This window comes from Vanrija pseudolonga, chromosome 3 (genome assembly GCF_020906515.1).
Source record: "Vanrija pseudolonga chromosome 3, complete sequence".
Taxonomy (NCBI): Eukaryota; Fungi; Basidiomycota; class Tremellomycetes; order Trichosporonales; family Trichosporonaceae; genus Vanrija; species Vanrija pseudolonga.
Window position 1 is genome coordinate 3,793,653 of NC_085851.1, and position 12,079 is coordinate 3,805,731.

The following is a 12,079-nucleotide window of genomic DNA, read 5'->3' on the forward strand; positions in this document are numbered from 1 at the left end:
GTCGCCGTCTCGGCAACTTTGTGTATTGCTTCTCGTTCGTTTCCCCTTCTCACCCGGTGCAATGGCGACCTACCCACCGCCGAGCACCTCGCTCCCGGCAGAAGAGTACGAGCTCACGTCGGCCGGCACGGTGCAGCCACCGCCGCCGCAGGCGCAGGCTCCGGGATCGGCCAAATCGCGCAAGCTCACACTCCACCCGAACGCGTCGAGCTCGGCCTTGCTCTTCGCAGCGCCTGGCGCCAACTCGAGCCCCGTCAATCAGCGCCCCCGGCCGCGCAGGCGCGCTAGCTCAAATTCGACGCGCTTGCATTCGGGCGGCAACCATGAGTTCACGAGATCCCACTTCCTCAACGAGGACCTCGACCACCTCGGCCCTGCGTCTGAAGAGGTCCACGTGCCTAACTTTGGAAGCATCCTCGGCTTCAACGAGACAGGAGAGGACCACTATTCCGTTGCTGCGACAATACGCAGTCGGTGGAAGCGCAAGCTGTACCTCCTCCTCGAGGAGCCGGCCAGTGGACGGGAGGCGTTCTACGTCCATGTGTTGGTGACGGGAGCGATCATCTTCAGGTGAGGAGGGGTGGCGGGAGAGTGTCAACTGACCTCGCCAGTGCAATCTTGACGACGTTATCCACCCTGCCGGCGTTTCACACCGACCCGGTCGCTGTCAAGACCCAGTTTGGCCTCGACACGACACTCGTCCTCCTCTTCACGATCGAGTACATTGCGCGCTCGCTGGCTCACTCGGCGTCATGGACAATGTACTACAACTGGGCGACGTCCTTCTTTGGCGTCCTGGACCTTCTGGCAATCCTGCCGTACTACATCGAGGTCATTCGGCAACAGGACACGTCGATCCTGTTCCGCTTCTCCATCTTGAGGACATTCCGACTTCTTCGAGTCTTCCGTGCGTTCAGGTACCAGAGTTCGATGCTCTTGACCATCGAGGTCATGTACGTTGCTGTCCGGCGGTCCAAGGACGCCTTGATCGCTATCTCGTACTTTATCCTACTGGTCCTCGTCCTCTTCTCGACCCTCATTTACTTTGCCGAGCGCGGCACATGGGACGCGACCCTCGGCGCGTTTGTCGACTCTGACGGCGACGTCTCGCTGTTCGACTCGATCCCGCAGACGGCGTGGTATGCGCTCGTCACGATGAGCACGGCTGGGTACGGCGATGTGGTGCCCAAGAGCGCTCTTGGCAAACTGCTGTCTGTTCCATTGCTCATGTTTGGTCTGCTGCTTATCGCGCTCCCGTCGTTCGTGCTCGGTCGCAACTTTGCCATTGTCTACGACGCCATGGTGCACACCATTCCTCAAGCCCCGACACCAGCCGATTCGCCACCACCATCACCGCGCCGGGGCGGCATCCTTACACCAGTGGAGGAGGCCGACAGCGTGCCATTGTTACCAGTCACAGCACCGGCGTTATCATCACCGTTGCCGCAGCCCCACGTCAAGGAGGGCAGTGGCGGGTCGCTGTCCCAGCCCAAGATGTGGGACCCACTGGCCCAGGGCTTACCGGCAGGCCCGTCGACCGCACCTCAGCCGGCCCGCGACAAGGGCCTCACCAACGTCAAGTTGGCAAAGAACCAGTTTGTCCTTCTGGAACAGATTGACTCTCTGAGACGGGTTGTCGACAAGCAAGGGGAGACGATTGACCGCCAGGCGCAGATGATGGCTCAGTTGCTCGAGGCGCTGTCCATCAGGGAGGGGATCAGTGAATCGCCCAGCGGCAAGGGCAAAGGCAAGGCTCGGGAGGACGACGACGATGACCATATACTGCAATAATTAGAGCCACATAGACCGAGAAGTGACATGCATGGCATCGCATCCAGGCTGCATCGGTTGGTGGTGGTGGGTGCATGGCGATCAGCAGCATGCATGCATGTATACCGCCGCCATGCACGCCGCCATGAGTCATACGCGCCACACACTGCCCATGCATCCCCCCTCCATCACCTCCCCCCCCCCCCCCCCAACGCCCCCCCGCATGCATGACGACAGGCGTTAGAGTGGCGACGATGACACCAGAGCGACGACGCCGATCCAAAAAACAATGATGTGTAATGCCCCTTATCAACGCCGTTGATTGCGCCGCCACCGCCGTCTACGTCCGTCCAGTCTAGCCTCCCTCTGGCCCGCCGCCACCGCCGGCCCGCGTCCGCAGGCAGTCGCCTCTCGACAACCACAACCACCGCCGCCGCCGAGAGCTGCTCGGACTCGCAGTAGCAGTAGCCAGCACCGACACCAGGAGCGGCAACGAGCTGGCAACAGCCCGCATCCCACCTGGCACCGCCCCGCGACCACCACTCACCACTCTCTCCTTGTTGTTTCTCTACCCTACCAGTGCGCCATTGTCGTAGTGTCGATCGCATTTGTCCGAGCCACCACCACTACCAGTCACTTCCACCACTCTCTTTTACTCGCCATCAGCTCGGCCATCCAGCTCGAGACAGCATCCGTGCTCGCTCCCTAGCCAGCACGCACTCGCCACCCACCATGGCGCTCAAGCTGCGAGCGCGCGACGACGCGCCCGCCCGCCCCGCCTTCTCGTTTGCGACCTCGCCGCCACCCGTCGCGCAGGATGTGCCCGGCTCCGGCGCGGCCCACCCGCGCCCGCCCGGCGACTTCCTCCCCGAACGCGACATGCACATGTATGGCGCGCAGCCGCTCGAGGTCGCCGAACCCGGCCGCAGCGTCGTGCGCTGCACCCGCTGCGGGCGCAACGTCCTCGAGTGGGCTGCGGGTGACCACAGGCGTGAGTGGCGGCCTGGCTGGCGACACCAGCCAGCCAGTGCCATCAGTCAACAATGGCCGTGGCGATGGGTCCCATTGCCACGGCATCCCCGCCGCATTGTTGTGACCCCCTCCCGTGCCAACCCCCTAACCCCACAGGCATCTGCTCGCACGTCCTCGACGGCGCGCCACTCACGGTGAAGAAGACGCTCAAGGCCGACAAGCGCGTGCGCGCGGGCACCGATGACCCTAGTGGAAAGAAGCGTCGCGCGAGCGAGGGTGAGTGGCAGCAGTAACGTTGATCAGACGACTGACAGTGCCAGTCTCTCCGTCCGACTCGCCAGAAGCGAGCCCCTCCAAGAAGAAGCAGCGTTTGCTCCACGCCGACGTACGTGAGATGGTGGGCTCGGACGACGAGCTCGACCTGAGCGCTCTTAAACATATGAAAAAGAGCGAGATTAAAAAACTGCAGAAGGAGCACGAGCGACTCAAGAAGCGCGCAGCAAAGGAGAAGGAGCGAGAGGCGATTGCGGAGCGCAAGCGCCAGCGTGGTGAGTGGCGGGTGTCGAGCCACAATGACGCTGACACACTTCTCCCCTCCCCCCCCCCCTCTCCCCGCAGCGTCCAACCCGCTCGACTACGACCGCCAATGCGGTGTCATCAACGACAAGGGGCTCCCGTGCTCGCGTTCGCTCACTTGCAAGACGCATACTGTCGGCGCCAAGCGCGCCGTCCAGGGCCGCACTCGTCCCTACGACGAGCTCTTTATCGAGTGGCAGCGTGCCCACAACCCCAACTTCAAAGAGCCCGTGCCCAAGAAGGACAAGGAGGCCGCCAAGGCCAACGGCGGTGGCTCGGGTGCCGGCTCGACCCTCGGCGCGGCGGACCGCAAGGCCGCCGCGGCAAAGAAGCGCCGCCTCGCGCTCGACGGCGACGACGGCCTCCGCTTCGACGAGGACGGCCACCGCGAGATGGAGGAGCTCATCCGCGCCACCCGTATCTGCGGCGACCGTGTGCGCACGGCATCGTACGCGATCGGCAGCGAGCACAAGACGCCGTCCGTTGGCGGCAGCCCTCCTGCCCAGGCGGCAACGCCCTCCGCCAAGGCCGCTGCCCCGCTCCGCACTGCCCCGTCGTCGACCGGCAGCTTCAGCGACAACCTCTTCGTCTCGGCGTCGCCGTGGCAGACGACGTCGTACGAGCAGTTCTCGATGGGCGACCTCCTCACCAAGGCGCTCGCCGCCCGCCCCCGCCCGTCCCAGCAGACGGGCCGCGGCTCCATCTCGGGCGCGTCAAAGCCCGGCCCCATTGTCCCGCCGCTCGTCACCCCCGTCGCGCCGGCGACCCAGGGCGTCACGGCCTGAGCAGAGCTGCTGCCCATGTAGCCATCTACTGTCCATCTGTATAACGCGGCGAGCGGGTGGGGCGCAGCCCCAGCCCGGCTACCCCCTGCGACCACCCCGCCGCATCCCACTTTACAGTTGTATTTGTCGCCCCCCGCGGCCACTTTCATTCCATGATACCCCATTGGCAACTCGTTGCCTCATGCATATCGTACACTACATGGTTGCATGGTACAGTGGTGGCGTGGGCGGCGTGGGCTTGGCCGTGGGCTTGGCTGTGGCCGTGGCCGATGGCCTGCTAATGAACATTACTACGGGGGCTACTGGGCTACTCGTCGTCAACCTCGATGGGCTCGGCGCCTCGACGGTTGGACGATGGTGATGGGTCGGCCTGCTCTGGTGCCTGCTGGTTGAGGCTGCGGCGTGCCGAGCCGCGGGTGGTGAGACTGTGTGGTGTCGACTGTGGCAGGCGTCAGCTTGGGCACGGCACGAGACTCGAGAGCAGCAGCAGAGGCTCAGTGAGAAGATTGGTCCGCCTCGTCGACCAGAGTCGACTGCAGAGCGATTCTGATACGTGTATTACATCCTTGCCGCTGCTGTTGCTGCTCGTCGTTGCACAAACTCACCGGAGCGTTCTTGCCCGTGTGCACACGCGGCGTGGGGGGCGGGGGCGGCGCCGCGACCTGCTTCGGGGGCTGCGGGACCGCCGCACGCGCGTGCGTGTTGGACGGGCGCTTGACAATGGCGTTGGGAAAGAGGGGGTTGGTCGACAGCGCGAGCGGCGGCAGGTCGCCGTGCCCTGCGACTGTGACCCCGTTGCGCTCGGCGCCGCTGCCGCTCCCGGCGTCGCTGGTGCGCTCGTGCTCCGACTGCCTGCGGGCCTTTGACGGGCCGGCGCGCGGCGGCTCGTCCTCTTCCGACGACGACGACTCGCTCTCGTCCGCCTGCGCAAGCTTCTTCTTGCGCAGCTCGAGCGCCTCGGACATTGTGATCGGCAAAGGGATGACGTCTGGGGTGTGTCAGCGACGTCCGGGAGCGCAACAGTCTTGCGACGCGCCGCAGCGGCTCAGTGAGAAGATTTGTCCTCCTGTAGTTCGGAGCGATTCTGATACAAAGATAACATCTTTGCCGCTGCGGGGACGCCAAGTGGACGTGGACGTACCCTTCAAAAACTCAAACTCCTCGGACCGCTCGACGACGTTGGCCATGTCCTTGTAGTTGACGATCCTGCGCTTCTCAAGGCGCGCCTTCATGTATCCCTCCTCCATGAAGTGCTTGATAAAGTATTCCTGGGGGTTAGTGCCGTAGGGCTCAGCCAACCCACCGTGGCCACGGCGACAAGGAACGTCGCCTCGGCGCTCATCATGTCGAGCTCCTTGTCCGCCTTGATGATTCTCTTGATGCGCGAGATGGGGAAGAGCGTCGTGCCAATCTTCTTCTCGGCAAGCGACTGGCGTGACTTGATAATACGCTTCTTCTTCTGCGGGCCTGCGGGTCGGGTGAGCGGACTGATGGATGATGGTGGGAAAGACTGGCGCGTGGTGACCACGACGCGCACAACAACTCGACTCACGCTCACCGCCCTCGCCGTCATCCTCCTCGCCGGCAGAGTGCTCCGCCTCCCCTGCGGGCGCGTGCGCTGCCGAGCTCGTCTCCGCGTACTGGTGGTTTCCGTCGTCTTCGTACTCGGCCTGCATGGTGTGGGGTGTGGGTATGGGTGGAGACAAAGGAGATGATGATGGTGGACAAACCAAACTCAAGAAGTCGCGCCGCGGCGGTGTGTTGAACGCGACGGACGCGACGGCGGGAGCAAATCCGCGCAGCCACGTTGTGTGGCACTCGTCGCTGCCTCCCGTTGCAGCTGCCACAAGCAAGTCGTTGGAAGCAGCTGGACGCGATGCTTGTGCTCTGCACTGGCGTTGACAGGGATGCATAAAGTGGTAGAATGGTAGCCGCCAGGCTTTACATAGGCATAACCAGCACTGCCTTCCCTTACCCTCCCCCCCCTCACCGGACATAAGCAACCCCCGACCACACCAGCACCAAGCCTTCAGCGGGGGAAACGGGGTGGCGCACTCGTACGTCGACCGGGCAAGTGATAGCAATGAGCAAATACGACCAGCGCGGACAGTGTTCGATCCTCGTTGAAGCCGCTGAGTTTGCTCGCCAGCGTGGGTGCTGTGTTGGCATCCACTTCCAGGAACAGTGGGATTGCGGGCTCCGGTTGGATTGTGGGATCGGTTGGATTGGGGGGTTCCTGGGATATCCGGGGCCGCGAGGCCTCGAGGGGCGAGCTTTTTGGCGCTGGTGGCGCTGATGGCGTAAATGTGGATGCGGGTGAGAGATGGAGAGGAAGATGGCGTGGCGTGATTGGTATGGGCTTTCGCCTTTGCTTCGTTGCTTGTTACGGCGTGCTGCAGTCCTGCAGGATACATCGATGCCTGATGCGCGTATGCTTGTCGTGCAAACGCATTTGCACTGCGCCAAGAGCCAATTCTACATCGCGGTGACATTTCCTGGTCCAGCGGCAGCTCACACCGGATGTTGAGCCCCCAGCCAAATCTCTCTGTCCGCTTTCGGCGAGGAGGAATAAACTGCGCCTCAACACGACATTACACTTCCAGGGCTGACCGAACCGGAACGCAGCAGCCACTTTGAGCACATCCGCATGCTTAATGGTTGTACAGGATACAGGAATTCATGCACAACCGGAACATAGGTGCCGGGTGGGAGACGTACCAGTTAGTTACCATGTTCGCTCGTTTCCGCCCGACATGGACGGTTGAGACTATGTACACTTGTGTCACGACCGCGAGGGCACAAGACGGCAAATGTGTGCTGTGTGCGCATGGCCGACATTGCAGATTGCATTCTGATGGAGAGGAGGTGGGAAGCGCCAGGCTGAGAGATACAACACGCCGTTCGTCGGCATTTCAGCCGACTGGACTGGCGGCCGGTCGTTTCATGACGTTGTTAGGCATAGACTCGGACACTGGTGCAGCCTGCCCACCCGGCCAGTGCTTGCTTGAACGTCGGCGGTGAAGTCAGGGCAGGCCATGTAATGTAACCACTTGTCAATACCCTGCGTCGCGAGATGAGCGGCGCACGTCACGCGTCGACCGACCGACACCTGAAGACCACCGCTCGTCTCGCGTCGTGCAGCCCGACGACGCCCTCGGACAAGCATGCATCCATCCCCAAACACACGCATCGGCTCGGCAAAAGGAAGCAAGCATCCACTCCCACCCTCCCTGGACGCCATGGGCCGGGGGCGAGGGCACGCCCGAAATGGACGAGAGCGTGTTTGTGTGCAGCAAGAACATGGCATGACGCAAGTGAGCAGGGGGCAACCGGCAGTGGACACCCTCCACCCGCGCAGCTTGCACGCGCTCGTCTAATGCACGACTTGCCCTGGTAATGTCGACTGAATTGCGCGCGGGCCGCGCGCTAACGAAAATGGTAATGCGCGCGCGGCGACGGCTGACTTTTTGTGGCGACGCGCCTGGCCTGACTGACGGATTGGGACGACGAGAAGGGGTGGGGAAATGGCACCTGCACACACGCTGGCTGCAAACACACAAACTCTTGCGTCAGGAGCGTCCTGGTGGCCTCGTTGCGTCTGCACGCTGCGTGCTGCATGCTGCTACCCCCACCCCCCTCGTGCATGTATATAGCAGCTGCACACTGCATCCTCGTCCCCCCGTCTCGTCTTCCCATCCCCATCCCCCAAGCCAAGTGCTTCACACTCGTTAATCCCAGCACTTGCACTCACCGCACCTCGTACCTTGTACGCCTACACCATAACCACAACCACTACCACTTAGCCACACCAAAAAAACAATGTCGACCACCGTATCCACCCCCACCACGCCCTCGACCACCGAGTCGACCACCACCATCGTCCTCGCGCCGGCCCCCCGCGCCACCCGCACCATCAACGCGCTCTACCTCTCGTCGCTTGTTGACATCCGCCGCCCGCTCCCCTTCGCCGTCTTCTACACGCTCGTGTGCGAGCTCGGCCGCGGCCTCGCGCCCCTCGTCTTCGTCTTCAACGTGCTCGCGCACTTTGTCAACTGCTCGCTTCTCGCGCTCATCGCCCACGCCGCTCGCGGCCTCAGCCTCAAGACGCCTCGCGCGCTCACGTTCAACCCCGACCCGGCGTACGCCTTCTTCCCGGCCTACGCGCGCTTCCTCCCCACGCCCAACTCGCCGCGCGACATTGCTTTCCTCGTGCGCGACGTCGGCGCTTGCCTCCGCGCCCTTGCTTTCCTCGCCGTCTTGGTCGTCCGCCTCCCGCTCGCCCGCTTCCTCGGCCTCGTCGCGCCCAAGCGCTTCGCGCCGATCCGCCGCCGCGTCGTCGGCATCTCGCAGACCAGCCTCGACGCCTTTGCTGCCGCCATCGAGGAGCGCGAGACCCGCCTCGCCGACGAGGAGAAGGCCGCCGCCGCCGCCCGCCGCGTCGCGACCCAGCGCAACAAGTCCAAGCTCGAGCTCGCGCTCCCCGCCCCGCTTGCCCGCCCCGTCGACAAGGTCCTCACCAAGAAGCCCATGTCACCCAGGAAGCGCCACCACCTGCGCAAGAAGGCCGCCCGCGCCGCCGAGCTCGCCCGCGTCCAGGCCGAGTCGGGCGTGCCAGTCAAGCCCCCCTCTACCTGCGACAAGGTCAAGGCGGCGCTCAACCTCAAGGCCAAGCTCGCCGATAAGTGGGAGGAGTGGAACGCCGCCGGACTCGAGTGGGAGCACTTCACCAACCGCCCCGAGGCGCGCTACCTCTTCCACGACATCTCGCGCGTCGAGTATGTCAAGCTCCACGGCATCAAGACGCACATCTGGAGCGCGGCCTACGACACCGACGAGACCCACTACCTCCCCTCCGCTTGCCGTGCGCGCGCCCGCATCGCTCTCGCCAAGGAGTCGATCCGCGGCCTCAAGGCCGAGGGCGCCCCCAAGCTCGCCATCCAGTTTGTCGAGTTTGAGCTCGAGAAGCAGGCCTCCATCCTCCACTACGAGCTCAAGCGCAACGCCAACAACCACTACTTCTGGCGTCTTGGCGGCCTCGACAAGTCGACCCGCCCCAGGTTCCACAAGTACCTCGCCACTGCCATCACGATCAAGTGGGACGTCCGCCGCACCGTCCGCAAGGCGTAACCACCTCACCACACCTCACCTACTTGGACACTATCAGGACACTGTTTTGGGATTAGCTGCTGTTTATAATATCTTGCTTTGCAAGTTGTACTTTCCGCCTTGCGTGCCATGCTCGCGGCGATGTCATGCTATCATCAGTATTATCGAGACTGCTTTGGTGCAATCGTGGGTGAGAGGGGGTTGAGTCCAAAGTGGTTGGCACAGGCACGTTGGCCTGTGGCGTAGGTGACAGGTTGGCGTCCGAGTCCCGCCACAAGGACAGCCGACCACGCACGGCTACTTACAGAGCAAGCCCTCCTCCGCCTCACTTGCCTCCTCCCTAGCCCCCACCCCTCCCCACCTGCGAGTAAGACTGTAAGAAGTCAATCGAGAACACGGAGATCTCTTTGTCACATAAAAGGGATTTAAAAACTTTAACTACCAGGGGTCATTAGCAGCTCCAACTACTCGGCGAAGTCCTCAGCGTACTCCTGAGCGACCTCCTCGGCCTCGTCCTCGTACTCCTCGTCGAGCTGAGCCGACTCGTCTGGTGGATGTGAGCAAACGGGTCCCGCCCCCTTGCGGCGCGCCACTTACACTGGTCGTACTCCTCGCAAAGGTCGGCCAAGTTTGATTCGGCCTCGGTGAACTCCATCTCGTCCATACCCTCGCCAGTGTACCTGGGCGTTGTGAGTGGAGGTACAATAGGGGCACCACAGGGCTGGCTCTCCAGATCTGAGATCTGCCTCTCAGCCCTGCGTGGCACACGTACCAGTGGGTGTAGGCTCTCCTCTTGAAGAGCTGACGGAACTGAACGTGCGAGCGCTTGAAGACCTCTGAGATGGCAGTAGTGTTCGCAACAAGGGTGGCCGAGGCGACCTGACCGATGGGGGGGACAGTGCAGAGGGTGGTAAGAGCACCGTTGGGAATCTGTCGTCAGCACTACTCGATCACTGATCGGCGTACCCATGGGACGAAGTGCTCAGAGTTCTTGCTCTGGAACTCGTAGACCGAGTTCTCGACTGGGTGGGGTTAGCTGGCTCCCGTGTCTGAGTCCCAGCCAGACTCACTGTCGCGCATGCTGAGCTTGCCGCGGAAGGCAACCGAGACGGTGAGGTACTTGCCGAGGGCGGGGTCGATGGCGGCAAGGAGCGAGCGGCGCTGGAAGAGAGCGGCGGTGAGCTCCGAGACGTTGGAAGCGGTGTAGGCACGGCTGGTCGAGGCGACAAGAGGGGCGTAACCTGCGGTGAAGAAGTGGAGACGGGGGAAGGGCACCATGTTGACGGCGAGCTTGCGGAGGTCCGAGTTGAGGACACCAGGGCTGCAAGGCGTGTTAGTGTGTGCTCATGTTGCTGCACGCGCCAGCGCGCGGCACGTTGACCCCGGCTAAACGTACAAGCGGAGGGTGGCTGCGGGTGGTTAGCACACGCCTGCAACAATCGGGGCACGACCACACTTACAGGTGAAGCCAGTCATGACCTTGGCAATGAGCTGGTTGAGGTCCTTGTACTCGGGAGCCTTCATCTTGAGGTCGTTGACGCAGATCTGGTAGAGAGCCTCGTTGTCAATGCAGCAGGTAATGTCCGAGTTCTCCACGAGGATGTGGGTCGAGAGGATGGCGTTGTAGGGCTCGACAACGGTCTCCGAGACCTTGGGCGAAGGGAAGACCGAGAAAGTCGCGAGCATACGGTCGGGGTACTCCTCACGGATCTTGCTGAGGAGGAGGGCACCGAGACCCGAACCAGTACCACCACCGAGGGCTGGGCAGCTCGTCAGTCATGCCGCTTCGCCAACACCACACCACGCGTTTTGACCCACAGTGGAGGAGCTGGAAGCCCTGGAACGAGTCGGCGCTCTCGACCTGCATGCGGAGGACATCGAGGATGGGGTCGACAAGCTCGGCACCTGTGTCACCAGTTAGCGACTCCTGTAACGCGGGACACGCGGACGCGGACGTGGACCCACCCTCAGTGTAGTAGCCCTTGGCCCAGTTGTTACCGGCACCGCTCTGGCCGTAAACGAAAGTGTCGGGGCGGTAGAGGTTTGCGAGGGGGCCAGAGCGCACGAGGTCGACGACACCGGGCTCGAGGTCGACCTGAACCGAGCGCGGGACGTACTTTTGGTTGGCCGCCTCGTTGAAGTAGACCGAGACTGGCGTAACGTTTTAGCGGTGTGCGCCACCTGCCGGCCTGTAGCCAGCCAGCCAGCCACGACTCACCCTTGTCCAGCTGCTGCGCGTCGTTGCCGACGTACTTGCCGTTGTCTGGCGGGTGGTGTCAGAGCACGCACGAAATGTAACAGAGCGAGAGCGAGGGAGCGAGGGCCAATGCACCGAGCGAGCGCGCGTGGGGCTTGTGGCTCGGTGCTCGGTGCTCGAGAATCAATGCTCACAGTCAAGGCCATGCTCCTGTGGTCCGGCGTCAGCACGGTCGTTCAATCATCGCGTTGGCGCCAGACAGCTTGGTCTGGCGGCCTGCTGCTTGCAACCCACCTGCAGGATGTTCTCCCAGAAGGCGGTACCGATCTGGTTACCAGCTGTTGCGTGTTAGCGAGGACAATGGTGTCGAGCGCGTCCAAGTGGGCCCATTGTTTGCTAGGCTCGAGTCGTGTGTCTTTGCGCTGATTGATGCTCACCCTGTCCGACTGTGGAATGTTAGCTCAATAAACAAGTCGCGGGGCCGTGGTTGGTAGTACTTACCCGAGACGCTGACGATTTCCCTTCCCATGATGCTGAACCCAGGTTACTGTAGGGCTAGAGTAAGATTAAGTGGACAAGGAGGGGGGGAAGGAGGGGAGGTTTGGGTATAAGAGGATGGAAAGAGCGCAATGGCGTTTCGGTGGATCGGTGTGTTGGACGGTGGATGCCTGAG

The 12,079-nt window shown here is 62.6% G+C and overlaps 5 protein-coding genes across 6 annotated transcripts; 3 read left to right on the top strand and 2 right to left on the bottom strand.

Moving 5' to 3' along the window:
- The first annotated feature begins 45 nt into the window (after positions 1-45).
- Kcnb2 (Potassium voltage-gated channel subfamily B member 2) lies at positions 46-1,818 on the top strand. The gene is made up of 2 exons (XM_062771556.1): positions 46-570; positions 612-1,818. The coding sequence occupies exons 1-2, from the start codon at positions 62-64 to the stop codon at positions 1,789-1,791; spliced, it is 1,689 nt and encodes a 562-aa protein (XP_062627540.1). The 5' UTR covers positions 46-61; the 3' UTR covers positions 1,792-1,818.
- Positions 1,819-2,391: 573 nt separating this feature from the next.
- On the top strand, positions 2,392-4,916 carry SGF73 (SAGA-associated factor 73). Its single transcript, XM_062771557.1, has 5 exons — positions 2,392-2,761; positions 2,899-3,018; positions 3,063-3,290; positions 3,361-4,542; positions 4,709-4,916. The coding sequence occupies exons 1-4, from the start codon at positions 2,503-2,505 to the stop codon at positions 4,101-4,103; spliced, it is 1,350 nt and encodes a 449-aa protein (XP_062627541.1). The 5' UTR covers positions 2,392-2,502; the 3' UTR covers positions 4,104-4,542; positions 4,709-4,916.
- Positions 4,411-5,824, bottom strand: SPCC16C4.22 (Putative transcription factor; the record flags this gene model as incomplete). Its single annotated transcript, XM_062771558.1, has 5 exons — positions 5,656-5,824; positions 5,407-5,570; positions 5,245-5,371; positions 4,709-5,091; positions 4,411-4,542 (listed from the first exon to the last, which is right to left on the bottom strand). Exons 1-5 carry the CDS (start codon positions 5,777-5,779, stop codon positions 4,411-4,413), a joined length of 930 nt encoding a protein of 309 aa, XP_062627542.1. The 5' UTR covers positions 5,780-5,824.
- Positions 5,825-7,922: 2,098 nt separating this feature from the next.
- On the top strand, positions 7,923-9,230 carry LOC62_03G005034 (uncharacterized protein; the record flags this gene model as incomplete). Its single annotated transcript, XM_062771559.1, has 1 exon — positions 7,923-9,230. One exon carries the CDS (start codon positions 7,923-7,925, stop codon positions 9,228-9,230), a length of 1,308 nt encoding a protein of 435 aa, XP_062627543.1.
- A 353-nt stretch (positions 9,231-9,583) lies between these two features.
- On the bottom strand, positions 9,584-12,070 carry TUB-B_1 (Tubulin beta chain). Of its 2 annotated transcripts, XM_062771560.1 has the most exons (14): positions 11,908-12,070; positions 11,844-11,852; positions 11,701-11,744; positions 11,601-11,616; positions 11,428-11,472; positions 11,175-11,360; positions 11,028-11,114; positions 10,670-10,969; positions 10,606-10,618; positions 10,280-10,530; positions 10,176-10,231; positions 9,982-10,139; positions 9,807-9,889; positions 9,584-9,756 (listed from the first exon to the last, which is right to left on the bottom strand). In XM_062771560.1, exons 1-14 carry the CDS (start codon positions 11,933-11,935, stop codon positions 9,674-9,676), a joined length of 1,359 nt encoding a protein of 452 aa, XP_062627544.1. In that variant the 5' UTR covers positions 11,936-12,070; the 3' UTR covers positions 9,584-9,673. The 2 variants fall into 2 exon arrangements, with proteins under 2 accessions (XP_062627544.1, XP_062627545.1); XM_062771561.1 differs by having other exon boundaries at positions 11,028-11,360.
- Between the last annotated feature and the right edge of the window lie 9 nt (positions 12,071-12,079).

Excerpts from the sequence above, each read along its gene's own strand:
- Kcnb2 (XM_062771556.1), top strand. The coding sequence starts at position 62 with ATGGCGACCTACCCACCGCCGAGCACCTCGCTCCCGGCAGAAGAGTAC. Across the intron at positions 571-611 it reads ACGGGAGCGATCATCTTCAG|TGCAATCTTGACGACGTTAT; the intron begins GTGAGGAGGGGT and ends TGACCTCGCCAG.
- SGF73 (XM_062771557.1), top strand. The coding sequence starts at position 2,503 with ATGGCGCTCAAGCTGCGAGCGCGCGACGACGCGCCCGCCCGCCCCGCC. Across the intron at positions 3,019-3,062 it reads GAAGCGTCGCGCGAGCGAGG|TCTCTCCGTCCGACTCGCCA; the intron begins GTGAGTGGCAGC and ends TGACAGTGCCAG. Across the intron at positions 3,291-3,360 it reads GGAGCGCAAGCGCCAGCGTG|CGTCCAACCCGCTCGACTAC; the intron begins GTGAGTGGCGGG and ends CTCTCCCCGCAG.
- TUB-B_1 (XM_062771561.1), bottom strand. The coding sequence starts at position 11,935 with ATGGGAAGGGAAATCGTCAGCGTCTCGG. Across the intron at positions 11,361-11,427 it reads CGCGCAGCAGCTGGACAAGG|TCTCGGTCTACTTCAACGAG; the intron begins GTGAGTCGTGGC and ends ACGTTACGCCAG. Across the intron at positions 10,232-10,279 it reads CAAGCTCAGCATGCGCGACA|TCGAGAACTCGGTCTACGAG; the intron begins GTGAGTCTGGCT and ends AACCCCACCCAG.